This window comes from Chiloscyllium punctatum, chromosome 13 (genome assembly GCF_047496795.1).
Source record: "Chiloscyllium punctatum isolate Juve2018m chromosome 13, sChiPun1.3, whole genome shotgun sequence".
In the NCBI taxonomy this organism is placed as follows: Eukaryota; Metazoa; Chordata; class Chondrichthyes; order Orectolobiformes; family Hemiscylliidae; genus Chiloscyllium; species Chiloscyllium punctatum.
The window spans coordinates 101,255,607-101,270,681 of record NC_092751.1 but is presented as its reverse complement, the minus strand read 5'-3'; the positions used below and the strand labels follow the sequence as shown (position 1 = coordinate 101,270,681).

The 15,075-nt window shown below is 47.1% G+C and overlaps 1 protein-coding gene across 5 annotated transcripts in view; it reads left to right on the top strand.

Annotated features, from left to right (window-relative positions):
* zswim8 (zinc finger, SWIM-type containing 8) overlaps window positions 1-15,075 on the top strand; it is a 199,969-nt gene that overhangs the window by 148,706 nt on the left and 36,188 nt on the right. For all 5 annotated transcript variants that reach the window (XM_072583458.1, XM_072583456.1, XM_072583455.1 and 2 more), the window contains exons 14-17: window positions 1,820-2,003; window positions 3,765-3,863; window positions 7,218-7,342; window positions 10,915-11,152. In XM_072583458.1, the coding sequence (XP_072439559.1) occupies window positions 1,820-2,003; window positions 3,765-3,863; window positions 7,218-7,342; window positions 10,915-11,152 (646 nt within the window). The remainder of the gene's footprint in view (window positions 1-1,819; window positions 2,004-3,764; window positions 3,864-7,217; window positions 7,343-10,914; window positions 11,153-15,075) is intronic.

The window sequence follows — 15,075 nt, the reverse complement described above, 5'->3', positions numbered from 1 at the left end:
GGTGGTAAGTGTATGGAATGAGCTGCCAGAGGAAGTGGTGGACACTGGTACAATTGCAACATTTAAAGGCATTTGAATGGGTATATGAATAGGAAGGGTTTGGAGGGATATGGGCTGGCAGGTGGGACTAGATTGGGTTGGGATATCTGGTCAGCATGGACGGGTTGGACCGAAGGGTCTGTTTCCATGCTGTACATCTCTATGACTCTATAACCACTACCACCAGTAAATATCCCATCCTTGATGAGGCCTCTCTTGGAGTACTGTGTCCAGGATGTTGTTAAGCTAGAGAGGAATCAGAAGAGATTACCAGGATGTTGCCGGGTATGGGAGGTTTGAGTTATAAAGAAAGGCTGGATAGACTGGGACTTTTTCCACTGGACCGTAGGAGGTTGAAGGGTGACTTTTATAGAGGTTTATAAAATATTGGGGGGGGGGGTGTATAGATAAGGTGAATGGCAGGTGTCCTTTCCCTAGGGTGGTCTGTTTCAAGACTAAAGGGCATATTTTTAAGGTGAAAGGAGAAAGATTTAAAATAGACACAAGAAGCAACATTTATACATGGAGACTGGTTTATATGTGGAATATACATAAGGAACAGGCACGGATTTGTTCGGAACTGTGCCCTCTGCTGTACCTTTGCTGGGAGGTGAGCATGAACCCAGTTCTTCATCTTTTATTCATTCATAGAATGAGGGTGGTCAGCACTTCTCCGTCTCTAATTACCCCTGAGGGCAAAGGTTTGATTCCCACCACAGCAACTGGTGGAATAAAACTTCCATTAATAAAATCTGGAATTGGAAGTTACCCTATGCATTGGTGGCTGTTAAACTATTCCTGGCAATAATGTTTATTGTTGGTAAATGCAATGTTAGCATTCATTTTGGGAGGACCTGAATACAAGAGCAGCGATGTAGAGCAGAAAGAGGCCATTCAGCCCATCGAGTCTGTACCAACCCTCTGTATAAGGCTCTGGACAGACTGTATTTGGAATATTGTGAGCAGTTTTGGGCCCTGTATCTATGGAAGGATATGCTGATCTTGGCGATGGGTCCAGAGGAGGTTTAAGTGAATGATCCTTGGGTTGAAGGAGTGTATGAGGACTCTGGCTCTGTATTTGATGGAGTTTAGAAGGATGAGGGGGGATCTGTTCAAAATTTACAGAATACTGAGGGGTCTGGACATGGAGAAGGTGTTTCCACTAATGGAAGAGACTAGGACCTGGGGGCGTAGGCTTAGAATGAAGGGGTGACCCCTTTAGAACTGAGATGAGGAGGGATTTCTTGAGCCAGAGGGTGGTTAATCTGTGGAACTCATTGGCAATGCTAACTTGCCCCATAGTGACCAGGGATGTGCAGGCTCTGTGGAGTATCCATGGGAAATGCAGGGTGACAGGGATAGGGTGAGGGGGATGGGGAGGTGGGATGCTCTTCAGAGGGTTGGTACAGACTCGATGGGCTGAATGGCCTCTTTCTGCACTGTCGGGATTCCATGATGATTGAAGAATCCCATTGGAGAGAAAAACCCCGTTTTCTCGAAGCCGGTTTTGTGCAGAGTTCAAATCCTACCTTGCAGCAGTATACTTCAGGTTACAAAGTTCCATGCGTTTTCTACCAGCCACGATGGATTTCTTGGCCGTTTTGATTGGTGTCACATTCCTTTCTATCCAGGAGCTATGTTTGTGATGTTCCTGCGCAGTTTGTACTCTAAGGTACCTGAGCAGTTTGTGAGATGTCTGCCATTATCACCGCTCTGTGGTCAAGTAACAATGCTGTACGGACGTGGTTCGATATCCTCAAAGTATCCCGATGTTTTCCAGGTGAAGCTTGCCTACCAGGAATCCGAGATTGTGGGGCTGTTGAAGAAGATCCCATTGGGTGTGAATGAGATGAACACAATCCGGGAGAGGGCGGAGCAGCTGAGAGAAGGCAGTTTCTGTGATTACAGGCCGGTTCTGCCACTCATGCTGGCCAGCTTCATCTTTGATGTCCTGTGTACTCCAGGTAAAGTGCTGCCGGTTTTGTGTGGTTACAAGGTACCTGCAGCTCATGGACAAGCCAATTATGCCCCCTCCTCCTTCTGTGTCTGTCTCTCTCGCTCTCTCTGTCTGTCTCTCTCGCTCTCTCTGTTGTCTGTGTGTGTGTGTATGTGTGTGTGTCTGTCTGTCCCCCCCTTCTCACTCTCTGTCCCCCTCCCCTTCTCACTCTCTGTCCCCCCCTCTCTCTGCCCCCCTCACTGTCCCACCCCCTTCTCTCTCTGTTCCCCCCCACTTCTCTCTCTGTTCCCCCCCACTTCTCTCTCTGTCCCCCCCTTCTCTCTCTGTCTCCCCCCCCTTCTCTCTCTCTGTCCCCCCCCTTCTCTCTCTGTTCCCCCCCACTTCTCTCTCTGTTCCCCCCCACTTCTCTCTCTGTCCCCCCCTTCTCTCTCTGTCTCCCCCCCCTTCTCTCTCTCTGTCCCCCCCCTTCTCTCTCTGTCCCCCCCTTCTCTCTCTGTCCCCCCCCTTCTCTCTCTGTCCCCCCCCCTCTCTCTCTCTGTCCCTCCCCCCTCTCTCTCTCTGTCCCCCCCCCCCTCTCTCTCTCTGTCCCCCCCCCTCTCTCTCTCTGTCCCCCCCCCTCTCTCTCTCTGTCCCCCCCCTTCTCTCTCTCTGTCCCCCCCTTCTCTCTCTCTGTCCCCCCCCTTCTCTCTCTCTGTCCCCCCCCCTTCTCTCTCTCTGTCCCCCCCCCTTCTCTCTCTCTGTCCCCCCCCCCTCTCTCTCTGTCCCCCCCTTCTCTCTCTGTTCCCCCCCCTCTCTCTCTGTCCCCCCCTCTCTCTCTCTCTCTCTCTGTCCCCCCCCCTCTCTCTCTCTCTCTCTGTCCCCCCCCTCTCTCTCTGTTCTCCCCCGATTCTCTCTCTGTCTCCCCTCCCCTGATTCTCTCTCTGTCTCCCCTCCCCTGATTCTCTCTCTGTCTCCCCTCCCCCGTTTCTCTCTCTGTTCTCCCCCTTCTCTCAGACTCTTTCCCCCCGACTCTTCTCCCCCCCCCGACTCCACCTCTCTCTCTGACCTCCTCCCCCAACACCCCCTCTCTGCACCCCCCCCGTTTCTCTCACTGTCCTCTGTCTCTGTGTCCTTCTCTGTCTCTCTCTGTCCCCCCCATCTCTGTCCATTTGTTTCCATCTCTCTCTCTCTCTCTCTCTCTCTCTCTGTCCCCCTCTCCTCCATACCTCTGTCTCCCCTCTCACTCTCTCTCCGTCCTCCACCCCGTCTATCCTTCCCCCCGCCATGTCTCTCTATCCTCCTCTTCTTCCCCCCCACCCCCCAACTTCTGTTTGTCTCTATCTCTCCTCTCCTCTGCCCCCCCAGCTCTCCTGTTCTGTTTTATTGCTGTACGAACGAAACCTCATTGACTACATGAATCTCATTTGCTGCCGTTAAGTTGGGTGGTGACACTGCACGACATTGGGGAATGTGGTGATTAAGCCTGGCTCTGAATAGGTAAGAAAGCAGGGGCTGGGGGTGGACAGGCAGTGATCTGTTTGCTGACCATTTGATAGTTGTTTGGATTTAATCCCAAAGGAGATATGAACCAAGATGGCGGACTGGGGAGGAGGCGAGTGAGGAGAGATAGTGTTGTCATGACTGAAATAAAATATGACCCAAATTTGACGAGAAATAAATAATCCATCACCCTCTGTGACTCATCTGTTCTCTCAAGTGGGCTTTGGTAACAGGAGCAGACTGGGGGATAAGGTGGTCTAAGGCAAGTTTCTGACTCTCTCTCTTTCAGTCGTTTCACCAACTGGTTCAAGACCCCCAAGCCGTAATCGGAATAACGAGATGCCTGGTGATGAGGAGCTTGGATTTGAGGCAGCTGTGGCTGCGTTGGGTAGGTCAACGTTTGTTTCCGCTGTTATCATAGCGACACTAAATTGGAACCAAAGCAAAATACTGCGGCGGCTGGAAATGTTGAACAAGCAGAGAGAGAACCCTAGAGAAACTCAGCGGGCCTAGCAGCATCTGTGCAGAGACAGAATCTGAGTTAATGTTTCAAGTCCACTATGACCCTTCCTCACGTCTGGATTCAAAATGTTGACAGCAAATTTGTGTTTATATAGAGCCTTTGTAGTAAGATATCCTCCAAGGCACTTTGAATCGTAGTATCAGAATCCCTACAGTGTGGAAGCAAGCCATTTGGCCCATCAAGACTACACTAACCCTTCAAAGAGTATCCCACCCGAACTCACCCTATCCCTACCCCATAACCCTGCATTTCCCATGGCTAATCCACCTAACCTACACGTAGAGTCCTAGAGCACGGAAACAGACCCTTCGGTCCAACCAGTCCATGCTGACCATAATCCTAAACTAAACTGGTCCCACCTGCCTGCTACTGGCCCATTTTCCCTCCGAACCTTATCCTATTCATGTATCCATACAAATGGCTTTTAAACGTTGTAATTGGACCTGCATCCACCACTTCCTCAGAAAGTTCATTCCATATGCAAGCCACCCTCTGTATAAAACATTTGCCCCCCATGTCTTTTTTTTTTAAATCTCTCTTCTCTCATCTTAAAAATGTGCCCCCGGTCATGAAATCCCCCAATCCTAGGGCAAAGGCAGCTACCATTAACTCTATCTATACCCCTCATCATTTTATAAACTTCCACCAAGTCGCCTCTCAACATCTTATGCTTCAGAGAAACAAGTCCTAGCGTATCCAGCCTTTTTTATAACTCAAACCTTCCACACTCAGCAACATCCTGGTAAATCTCTTCTGAACCCCCTTGATTATATCCTTCCTGTAATTGGGCAGCCCGAACTGGACGCAGTATTCCAGAAGAGGCCTCACCAATATCCTGTACAACCTCAACATGACTTCCCAACTCCTATACTCAAAGGGCTGAGCCATGAAGGCAAGTATGCCAAATGCCTTTTTAACCACATTGTCTATATGTGACGCAAACTTCAAAGGTTTATGTACCTGCACCCCTGTTGTACAACACCACCCAATACCCTACCATTTATTGTATAAGGCCTACCTGTGTTTGTCGTACAAAAATACAATGCCTCACATTTATCCATCTACCATTTTTCAGCCCATTTGATCAAAGCTCCCCCTATAATCTTACAAAACCCTGGAGGAAACCCATGCAGATATGAGGAGACTGGGCAAACTCCACACAGTCAGCCAGCCGAGGGTGGAATTGAACCTGGGTCCCTGATGCTGTGAGGCAGCAGTGCTAACCACTGAGCTGCCATGCCGTCCACTTCACAGGAAATTTGTCAGTTGAAAAATGAGCAACATGGGGAAATGTTAGGTGGAATGACCAAAGTCTTGATGAAAAAGGTACACTTGAAGCAATCTTCTAGGAGGAACGTGAGTTTGAGAGCCAGAGAGAGGTTTCTGAACTTCATGCCCCATCAGCTAAAGGCACAGCAAGCGATAATATACTCAAAACAAAGAGTTGTGGATGCTGGCAACCGGCAACAGAAAGGGGACAAACAAGCAGGTCAGGCAGGATCTGTTCTGACGGAGGATCACTGGATTCGAAACATCAATTGTGTTTCTCCTTCTGTAGATGCTGCCAGACCTGCTGCGTTTCTCCAGCGATGGCTGTTTTTGTGCCCAGCTCATAATGATGAACTGATGAAAATCAGCAATGCAGAAGAGGTCAGAGTTAGAGCAGTGTAGCTGTCCAGCAGGTTACAGAGATACAGACTGAGGAAACAAGAGGAATTAGGAACAGGAGGAGGCCTTTCAGCCCCTCGAGTCTGTTCTGCTACCATTCAGTAAGATCATTGGATGATCAACGACCTTTGGACCATATCCCTTCAATTTTTTTGTTGAGCAAAGGTATTATTTATCTCAGGCTTAAACCGAACAACTGAGCCAGAATCCACTGCTGTTTTTGAGAGTTCTAAACCTTTCCCACCCTTTGTGAAATCGAGGACGAAAAATGTTTAAATTGGTGGCTTATTAAGAAGCAGGTGTAGGATAGTGAAGACAAAGCTAATGGATGATTAGGAATTTATTTACGCTGCTCAGTTATAATTCAAAATCCATTTTAAAAAACATTGAACAACATAATTCCAATCTCATTGGTCACCGACTAACCATTAACAGATCAACGATATTGCAATTTTTTTTTGGTTTTGTTTATGGCTTGAAACAATTAGTTTTAGATGAAATGTATTTGAATATAACTAAAGTTTCCTGACATATGAAATTGAACATTTTGTAATTTTTAAAATATCTTACATGGGATGTGGGCGTCCCAGGCTAGGCAGCATTTATTGCCTGTCCCTAGTTGCCCTTGAGAAGGTGGTGTGGTGCTGGAAAAGCACAGCTGGTCAGGCAGCATCAGGAAGGGCTTATGCCCGAAATGTCGATTCTCCTGCTCCTCAGATGCTGCCTGGCCTGTTGTGCTTTTCCAGCACCACACCTTTTGACTCTGATCTCCAGCATCTGCAGTCCTCACTTTCTCCTTGAGAAGGTGGTAGTGAGCTGCCTCCTTGAACCGCGATGAGGAGGTGCTGGTTTTGGACAGGGGTGTACAAAGTTAAAAATCACACAACGCCAGGTTATAGTCCAACAGGTTTATTTGGAAGCACTAGCTTTTGGAAGGAGCAGCACTCCAAAAGCTAGTGCTTCCAAATAAATTTGTTGGACTATAATCTGGTGGTGTGTAAATTTTAACATCTTGAACTGCTGCAGTCTAAGCGCTGTAGGCAAATCCGCAATGCCGTGAGGGAGAATGTTCCAGGATTCTGACGCAGCAACAGTAAAGGAACAGCAATCTATTTCCAAGCTGGAGTGGTGAGTGGAGTATGCAGATGGTGTTCCCGTGCAACCACGACAAAGAATTCTTCCAAGGTAGTCGCAGATGTGGATGGTGCTGTCGAACTTGCCTTGGTGCATTGTGACAGTACTATCTTGCAGCTGGTCCACACTGCTGCTATTGTGCATTGGTGGATATGGGAGTGAATGTTTAAAGTGGTGAATAGGGTGCCTGTTTAACAGGATATAGTGTCCTGGACAGTGTTGAGTTTCTGCTACAGTTAGAGCGGCGCTCATCCAGGCAAGTGACGGAGCATCCCATCAGACACTTTTTATAGATGGTGGGTCAGGGCTGGAGAGGGAGCGGCTGTGAGCTTAAGGTACTATTATTGTCCCCAAAAACCTCAGCCTTCCTGCAGGTAGGTCTCACAGTTTTCTCTGTTTCTGCCTGTCTTTCCCCAGGAATGAAAACCACGGTCAGTGAGGCAGAACATCCGCTGCTATGTGAAGGTACCAGGAGAGAGAAAGGAGACCTTGCACTTGCCCTGATGATTACGTACAAAGATGACCAAGCTAAGCTAAAAAAGGTACGCAGAGTGGCGAGATCTGTAATGGTGCTGGTTTGTGGGTGGGAGCTCTCCCGTGAGATATTGTTAGAACAATTCGAGGCATAGAAAGTGATAAATCAGTCCATTGCATACCTGCTGCTTCTGTCTACGTGCCCTTGCTCAATCCTTTCACGTTCCCTTCCTTCGAGTGCCTATCCAATTGCCTTTTGAAATCGTCAATAAGCTCCATTTCCACGACCCTAGTTGGCAGTGAGTTTGTTACGACGCACTGCGTTAATAAAGCGTCTTCCTCACATCTCCCATTTTCCCAAAATCTAAAGTCCGTGTCCTCTTGTCCATGAACCATCATGCATATGGGAACCATTTCAACTTGTGGACCTTATCAAAACCTCTCCTGGTCTCTCTCACATTTATCAAAAGTTCCTTCATCTCCTTTGCTCCATGGAAGACAAACACCAGGATCTCCAACCTAACCACAGTCACATTGGTGGCTCACTGGGAGAATTCTCACCTGCAGGAGGCCTGGGTTCCAGTCACTGCCAATTCCCAGCAGGCCTTTCTTTCAAAGGGCTCTTGCGGTAGTGTCCCCACGTTTTGAACCAGAAGCAAAGTCAGAAATTGCGGTAAAAACTCAGCAGGTCTTGGCAGCATCTGTGGAGAGAAAGCAGAGTTCATGTTTCGGGTCCGGTTCTGAAGAAGAATCTAACCCTAATCCTAACCCTTCCTCAGAACTGGGTCACCGGACCCGAAATTTTAACTCTGCTTTCTCTCCACAGATGCTGCCAAGACCTGCTGAGTTTTTACAGCATCTGCAGCTCTTTGGGTTCTTTTGAGGTAGGAGGTCTGGGGGGAGGGGGGTGGTTCAAGTCCCACCTGCTCCCGGGGTATGTAATAATCTGTCTGAACAGGTTGTTGAGAAAATACAGCAAACTTTGTTTCAACCAGCACCTTATAAACTGGCACTCTTGATAAACTGGGAAAAATTATATACCTCAAATACAGCAAAGTTTACTGTATTATTCTGTCCAATTATTATGGTTTTTAAAATTTGTTTACCTCAATGTAAACATACTTGTGTTGAATTGAATGACCACGCGAAATATCAACAGTTAATTCAATTTTGAGTCACCATCTCCTCAAATACCAAGAGCTATTGTGCTGTCCGAGTGTAGGGGAATCTCGATTATCCGAACAAGATGAGCGGGCACTATTTTGTTCGGATAATTGATTATTCGGTTAATCGATTAAATGCCTTTCCTCTGGGGCTCGGAGCTTTTAAAAGTCTGCTCCCCATTTAGGAGACTGCAGCAGCTCACAGTGCATGAGACCCCAACCTCGTCCCATGCCCCCAACCCCGTCCAACATCGCCCCCAATACCCCCTGCCCCTAACCCCATCCAACACCGCCCCCTTCTGGGGCAGCCGAACTGGACACCAACAATAAGACTGCTGCAGCTGCTTTTGTGGGGTAAGTCTCCAAATCGCGCGTCCACACACACACACAGCCACAGCCCCATATACGCGCACACGCACACAGGCACACACACTCACACAGGCACACACACACAGACACACACACAGGCACAGACACAGACACGCACAGACACACACACCGTTTTACTGCAACTTTTTGACAGGTTCCACCTTTGCCCTGTACAGGACAATGTTGGAGAGATTATCTGGGGACGGGGGGGTTGGGGTTTAGGGTACACCCCTGTGTAGAACTCCAGGGAAAGTGTGGGGAGAGAGAGAGAGGGTAGGCAGTCAGACATTTGGAGACGGTACCTGTTTAATCACTGTAAACAAAAGACACGATCATTGCTGGAAACACGTCTTTGATATAATGTTTCCATCGGGACCTCGAGATCTCCTTCGGATAATCCGATATTCGGATAATTGGTATTCGGATAATCGAGGTCCCTCTGTAGTTAGTTGTGGGTGCGAGTGAGAAGGCTCTCTGTTGGTAAGTTTTATTTAATGTAAAGTTACATTATTATTTAAATGATCTATGCTGTAAATAAAGTGTTAACAGTGAGGTGTGTACCCCTGCATTATGTTTCTATTCTTTAGTGTCAGTTTTTACGTTTATTATCTGGAACATAATTGACACACTCTTGGTCCATAGGTTCTGGATAATAAAACAAATTATTGTAGTGTTTTTTCTAGCTAAAATAAAATGGCCGTCCCTTAGGAGAGGTTGGCATGTAGGCAATAATTTTACCAAGTTATCGAGTGTTATACAATGTAAATAAAAAAGATATTAAACGAGGTTCTTTGTCAATGGAATACTTCCCTGAGGTACTCCTTGTCAACTTTGATTTCAACCTTGTCACAAACCCCCACCCCACTCTGTCCCATTTGCTAAGTATCAGTTGTAGTTGCTCTGAGCTGTGTACAGATCAAGTTCAGTTGCTGATGCTGAAATTTGAGCTGTTAGCATGTATCAAATGGCTGGTGAGAATTTTACCCTTTGGTATTACACAGAGCATGACTCTGTCAGTGAGATTTTCCATTTATGTTTGAGCAGAATTCTTTGAAGGTGTCAGTAGTCTGTGCTTGTGGAATCTAGGAGAAAGCGAGGACTGCAGATGCTGGAGACCAGAGTCGAGACTGTGGTGCTGGAAAAGCACAGCAGGTCAGGCAGCATCTGAGGAGCAAGAGAATCGATGTTTTGGGCAAGAGCCTTCATCAGGATTCCTTATGCCCGAGATGTTGGTTCTCCTGCTCCTCCGATGCTGCCTGACCTGCTCAGATGCTTTTCCAACACCACATTCGACTCTTGCAGAATCTAGGTGTCTGGCAAAAAAACGAAAGTCACAGGGATCCTAGTTGAGAGAAGATGAGCACTTTTACTCAGTGAGTTATTGTAATTGAGGTTATACTGTGTGAAAGGGCAGTGGAACCCAGTTCAGTCATATGCTCTGTCCTCTTGTCCACTGATTTACTAACTGCATATCAGCGTTGGTCAGCTCCATTTCAAATCTTCTCGGAGGCCTTGTGCTGCACCGAAAAAGATTTGAAACACCTCCAAAAAGATTTGCCATTGCAAAAGGCCGAAATGTGTCGTCTGCAGGAAGGCCACGTCCCTATCCCTCAGCAGAACGTGGACCGAGTGTGACTTTCAAGAGAGGAGGAATTCCTTATTGGAACACAGGTTTCTGAGGGGTTTGACAGGCTAGATACGGAGACGTTGTTTACCAAGTGGGCGAGGGACCAGACGGCAGTGTCTCAGACAGAGATCGCACATTTCAGACCAAGGTGAGGAGGAATTTCTTTGTTAAGGGTGGTAACTCTGTGGAATGTCTTTGTTTTTCCACTGCAGAGGACTGTCAAAGCTGGCTCATGAATCATATTCGAGGCTGATTATAGACTTTTAATCAGGAAGGGAATCGGGTTATGGAAAGTGGCAGGAAATTGGTGTTAAGGGTGATCAGGTCCGCCATGGTCTCATTGGATGGTGGAGCAGGCCTGATGAGCTGAATCGCCTCCGTCAGCTCATATGTTTAATGGTCTTGGGGAGCCATTATCTCTGCTGGAGGGCCAGGTGTTTGCAGGGGTCTTTATTTTTCAAACAGGGTGATCTCGTTCTAGATTCTGGACAAGTTGCTGGACAGAGAGAGCCAAACGCACAAACCTCAAACCCTGAGCTCCTTCTACTCCTCCAGTAAGCCGATGGCTACCGGTCAGAAATCTCCATCGAAGCACGCATCGCAGACAACCTCGAATGTCCACCAGATAACGAGTGCATCATCAACGCCTCAGCAAGCGAGTGTGACAGCTCCCGTGCAGAACCCTCCCGCGGAGAACTTTCCAGAAGGATCCACGCAAGGTATGATTTCACTTTTTTAAAAATTTCCTCCTCTGTTGCTTCCCTTCCTCCCACGAATTATTCCGTCAATAAACTGTCATAACTCTTTAAATAAAGGCAAAGTGGTGTTGGCGCTGGAAATTGAACACCAAGTGCTGGAGAAACTCAGCAGGTCTGTGGAGAGAGAAATAACATTTTGAGCCCTGTATGAGTTGTGTTCAGATCTTCAGTTCTGAGGAAGAGTTGCGCAGGGTTTGAATTGTTAGCTCCGTATAGATCCTGTAGCAGCTGCTGGGTTTCCCCAACATTCTCCATCTTTTACGTCCTATTTTTAAAATAAGTATTCTGAGCTCCGTTTCAGAATGTGCTTCACAGATTCACAGACATGTAGCAGAGCAGCAGAAGGCCTTTCGGCCCATTGCGCCCTCCCCGACTCCACATATAAGCATCATTAGCTAGTGCCAATCTCCTGCTTTCCCCCCCCCATATCCCAATTTAACCCAAATAATCATCCAGTTCCCCTAAGTACGTCTATTGAGTTTGCATCTACCGTTCCTCCTCTCAAGGCATTCCATGGGCAGAAGTGGGTACTCCAGATGCTGGAGATTAGAGTCCAGATTAGAGTGGTGCTGGAAAAGCACAGCAGGTCAGGCAGCATCCAAGGAGCAGGAACATCGTCATTTCGGGCAAAAGCCCTTCTTCCTGATGAAGAGTTCCTGCCGGATGTGTTGATTTTCCTGCTCCTTGGATGCTGCCTGACATGCTGTGCTTTTCTAGCATCACTCTAATCTTGACCGTAATGCATTCCACACCCACTTCAACTTGAAAGCACGACCTCCCTGTTTGATGGGGCCTGTAACATGACTTCAGGGCGAAGGGTCTGGGCTGTACTTTAGGCACGGCTTTGTTCTGAGCTCAGAGCCAAGCCTGTATAATAAGAGGGTCATGGATGTGGTGGGGACTGAATTGGTAGAACATTGGGTTCACTCAGATGCCAGTGTCTCTCTCATCTTCACTTTTAGCTATTTCAATACAGTTCATGAAGTGCGCATAATTTCCTACCTCCATTCTTATTTCCAGTGTTTTTACTCATTTATGCACTTAACATGGGTTGCACACCACCTTAAAGTCACACCAGGGTATTTGTTATTGTACATTTGAGGGTCTATGAGAAATAGCTGGTGGGAGTGAGTTGATAAAGCACTGGAAAAGGCATTGCTATTTGAATGGTCACTTGAGTTAGCATTGAGAGTATAGGAGATTATGGGGAGGGGTGTTGAAATATACAAGTTGACACGGAGTTGGAATTCTGAAGGTCGTGAGGGACAGGCATGGGGATATGGATAAGATCTTTTGAACTCACCTGTCAGAAGGTTACTGAATGCCTAGCATAGAACACACTCATCTGAGAGACTCTTAACCTTGAGTCATAGTAAAACTGACCAGACGCGATGAAAACAGCCAGACACTCGAGAGCGAATGCTACAATACAAGGCCAACTCGATCACGTTATTGTAACAGCAGGCACTTTGGTGTTGAAGTGATAACTCTCAGTGGCTTTTAAGTAGCTGCTAGTCAATTCAGAGGGGCGATGGCAAGAAGTGGTAGCATTTGGGGTATAAACAGGAAATACTAGAAATTCATAAAAGCACAATACTGTGGAGGGTGGAAATCTGAAATAAAGCTAGGAAGTGTTAGAGAAACTCAGCAGGTTTGGAGGCATCTGGGGAAAGAGAGGGGCAGAGTTAACATTCTGAAAACAATGCCTCATTTATGGAGGTGAATTTAACTTCAAAACATTCCTGTGGAGCAGCGTGGGATATTCCACTGCTGTTAAATGTGTTATATTAATGCGGGTTGTTGTTATACAGGGCTGGCAGCACATGAATGGCTTAGGTTTGCAAAATATCTGTTCAGCTTGGCAACAGTCCATTCCTCTCCAGAACATGTGATGGGGACCAGTCTTAGAGAGAGGGGACAGCTTGAATGATTTTGATAACCTTTATCAAATCTCCTCCCAGCTGTTATATCTCTGAAGAAAACAGGCAAGTTGTCAAAGTTTCTCAACCCTGGCACCATTCTCGTTTAACCTGTCTGTATCCCTCTGCAGACTTTGTGTTGCCATCGCCAATTGCGTTTCCACCTATATCTGTGTCATATATAGTATCTGTAGTACTTTAACTTTCCTCATCCAAGTCTTCGGTACTGGGAAAGAGGAAGGTAGCGTAGCAAATTGTGTTGGATAAAAATTGCGGCAGCTGGTTGGGCTGCTCTTCGGGACAGATTCAATGGGCTGACTGGCCTCTTTCCACACTGTAGGGATTCTATGGTTAGCACTGCAAAGACCTTCCCTTTAAGAAAGTGGTCATGCCACCTCACCCCCCCCAGCGATGAACGAGCCGCTTTGCTGTTCAGGCACTGAGTGCATTATTGGATCCATCCCCTCATTATAGTCACTGCTGGAGCTTGTACTGTCCTTGTGCATCACAAACTAAAGCAAATTCTATGGGACTTTATTGGACTGGATTGTATGATACCCATCAAGTAGTGAGAAACTGCCCCGTTCCATCAATGCCGACACTGGCATTATAATAAACTTCTCATTTCTTGCAAGGAAGTCCCAGTTCTTAACTGGAGACAATCCCACGGCAATATGCTACTGGAACTAAAGATTTTGTTACACCATAATTATAACTTAAACATATAGTCAGGGAATTGTACTTTACTGCAGAACTAAACCGGTGTTTTGGTTACAGCAATTGTACGTAACTACTTCCCCATTGGGGGTTGGGGTGCTAGAGGGAAGGCAGCCAGGATTCAGCTCCCGTACGTGCAGGGCAGAGCATGTGGAGCCTTCTGTAGCAGTGAGAGCTTAAGGTGGTGCAAGCTGCCATCAGACTGCGAGGTCTGTATTCAGTGGTTTGCGCCAACAATCTGCTTTAGGAAGACTTAGGTTTTCCACATTGTGCTGGTCCCTCAGAAATACTGCACAGCCAGTCCCAATCAATAACAAGGACATGTCACAGACCCAGCGGTGAAATGTCTTGTTCAGCCCCTGGAGATTGCTGTCAGGGCGAGCCCCTTGGAAGGACTGAGGATCTGCTGGAGTGCTGGCAAAGTCTTTCCCCTGGGGTCAGGGAGTCCAGAACTAGAGGGCATAGGTTTAGGGTGAGAGGGGAAAGATATAAAAGAGACCTATGGGGCAACTTTTTCACGCAGAGGGTGGTACATGTATGGAATGAACTGTGGTGGAGGCTGGTACAATTGCAACATTTTAAAAGGTATTTGGATGGGAATATGAATAGGAAGGGTTTGGAGGGATATGGGCCGGGTGCTGGCAGTTGGGACTAGATTGGGTTGGGATATCTGTTTGGCATGGATGGGTTGGACCGAAGGGTCTGTTTCCATGCTGTACATCTCTATGACTCTGTGCTCTGACCTTGGCTTAGGGTATAGTGTATTGCAAAAGGGAGAAAGTGAGGACTGCAGATGCTGGAGAGTCAGAGTCAAAAAGTATGGTGCTGGAAAAGCACATCAGGCCAGGCATCATCCGAGGAACAGGAGAGTTAACATTTCGAGTTTATGCTCAAAACGTCGACTCTCCTGCTCCTCGGATGCTGCCTGACCGGCTGTGCTTTTCCAGCGCCACACTTTTCAACTCTGATCTCCAGTGTCCACAGTCCTCACTTTTTCTCCATATCCTTCCAAACCTTTCCATTCATGAACTTATCTAAATGTCTTTTAAACACGGTAACTGTGCCCACATCCACCACTTCATTCCACACACGAACCACGCTAATGTATAAAAGAAATTTCCCCTCGTGTGTCTTCTAAATGTTTCTCCTCTCACTTTAGAAATCTGCCATTTTGTCTTGAAATCCCCCGTCCTAGGGAAAAGACATGTAAAACAAACCGTGACAGAAGTTTCCTAATATTTAGATTGC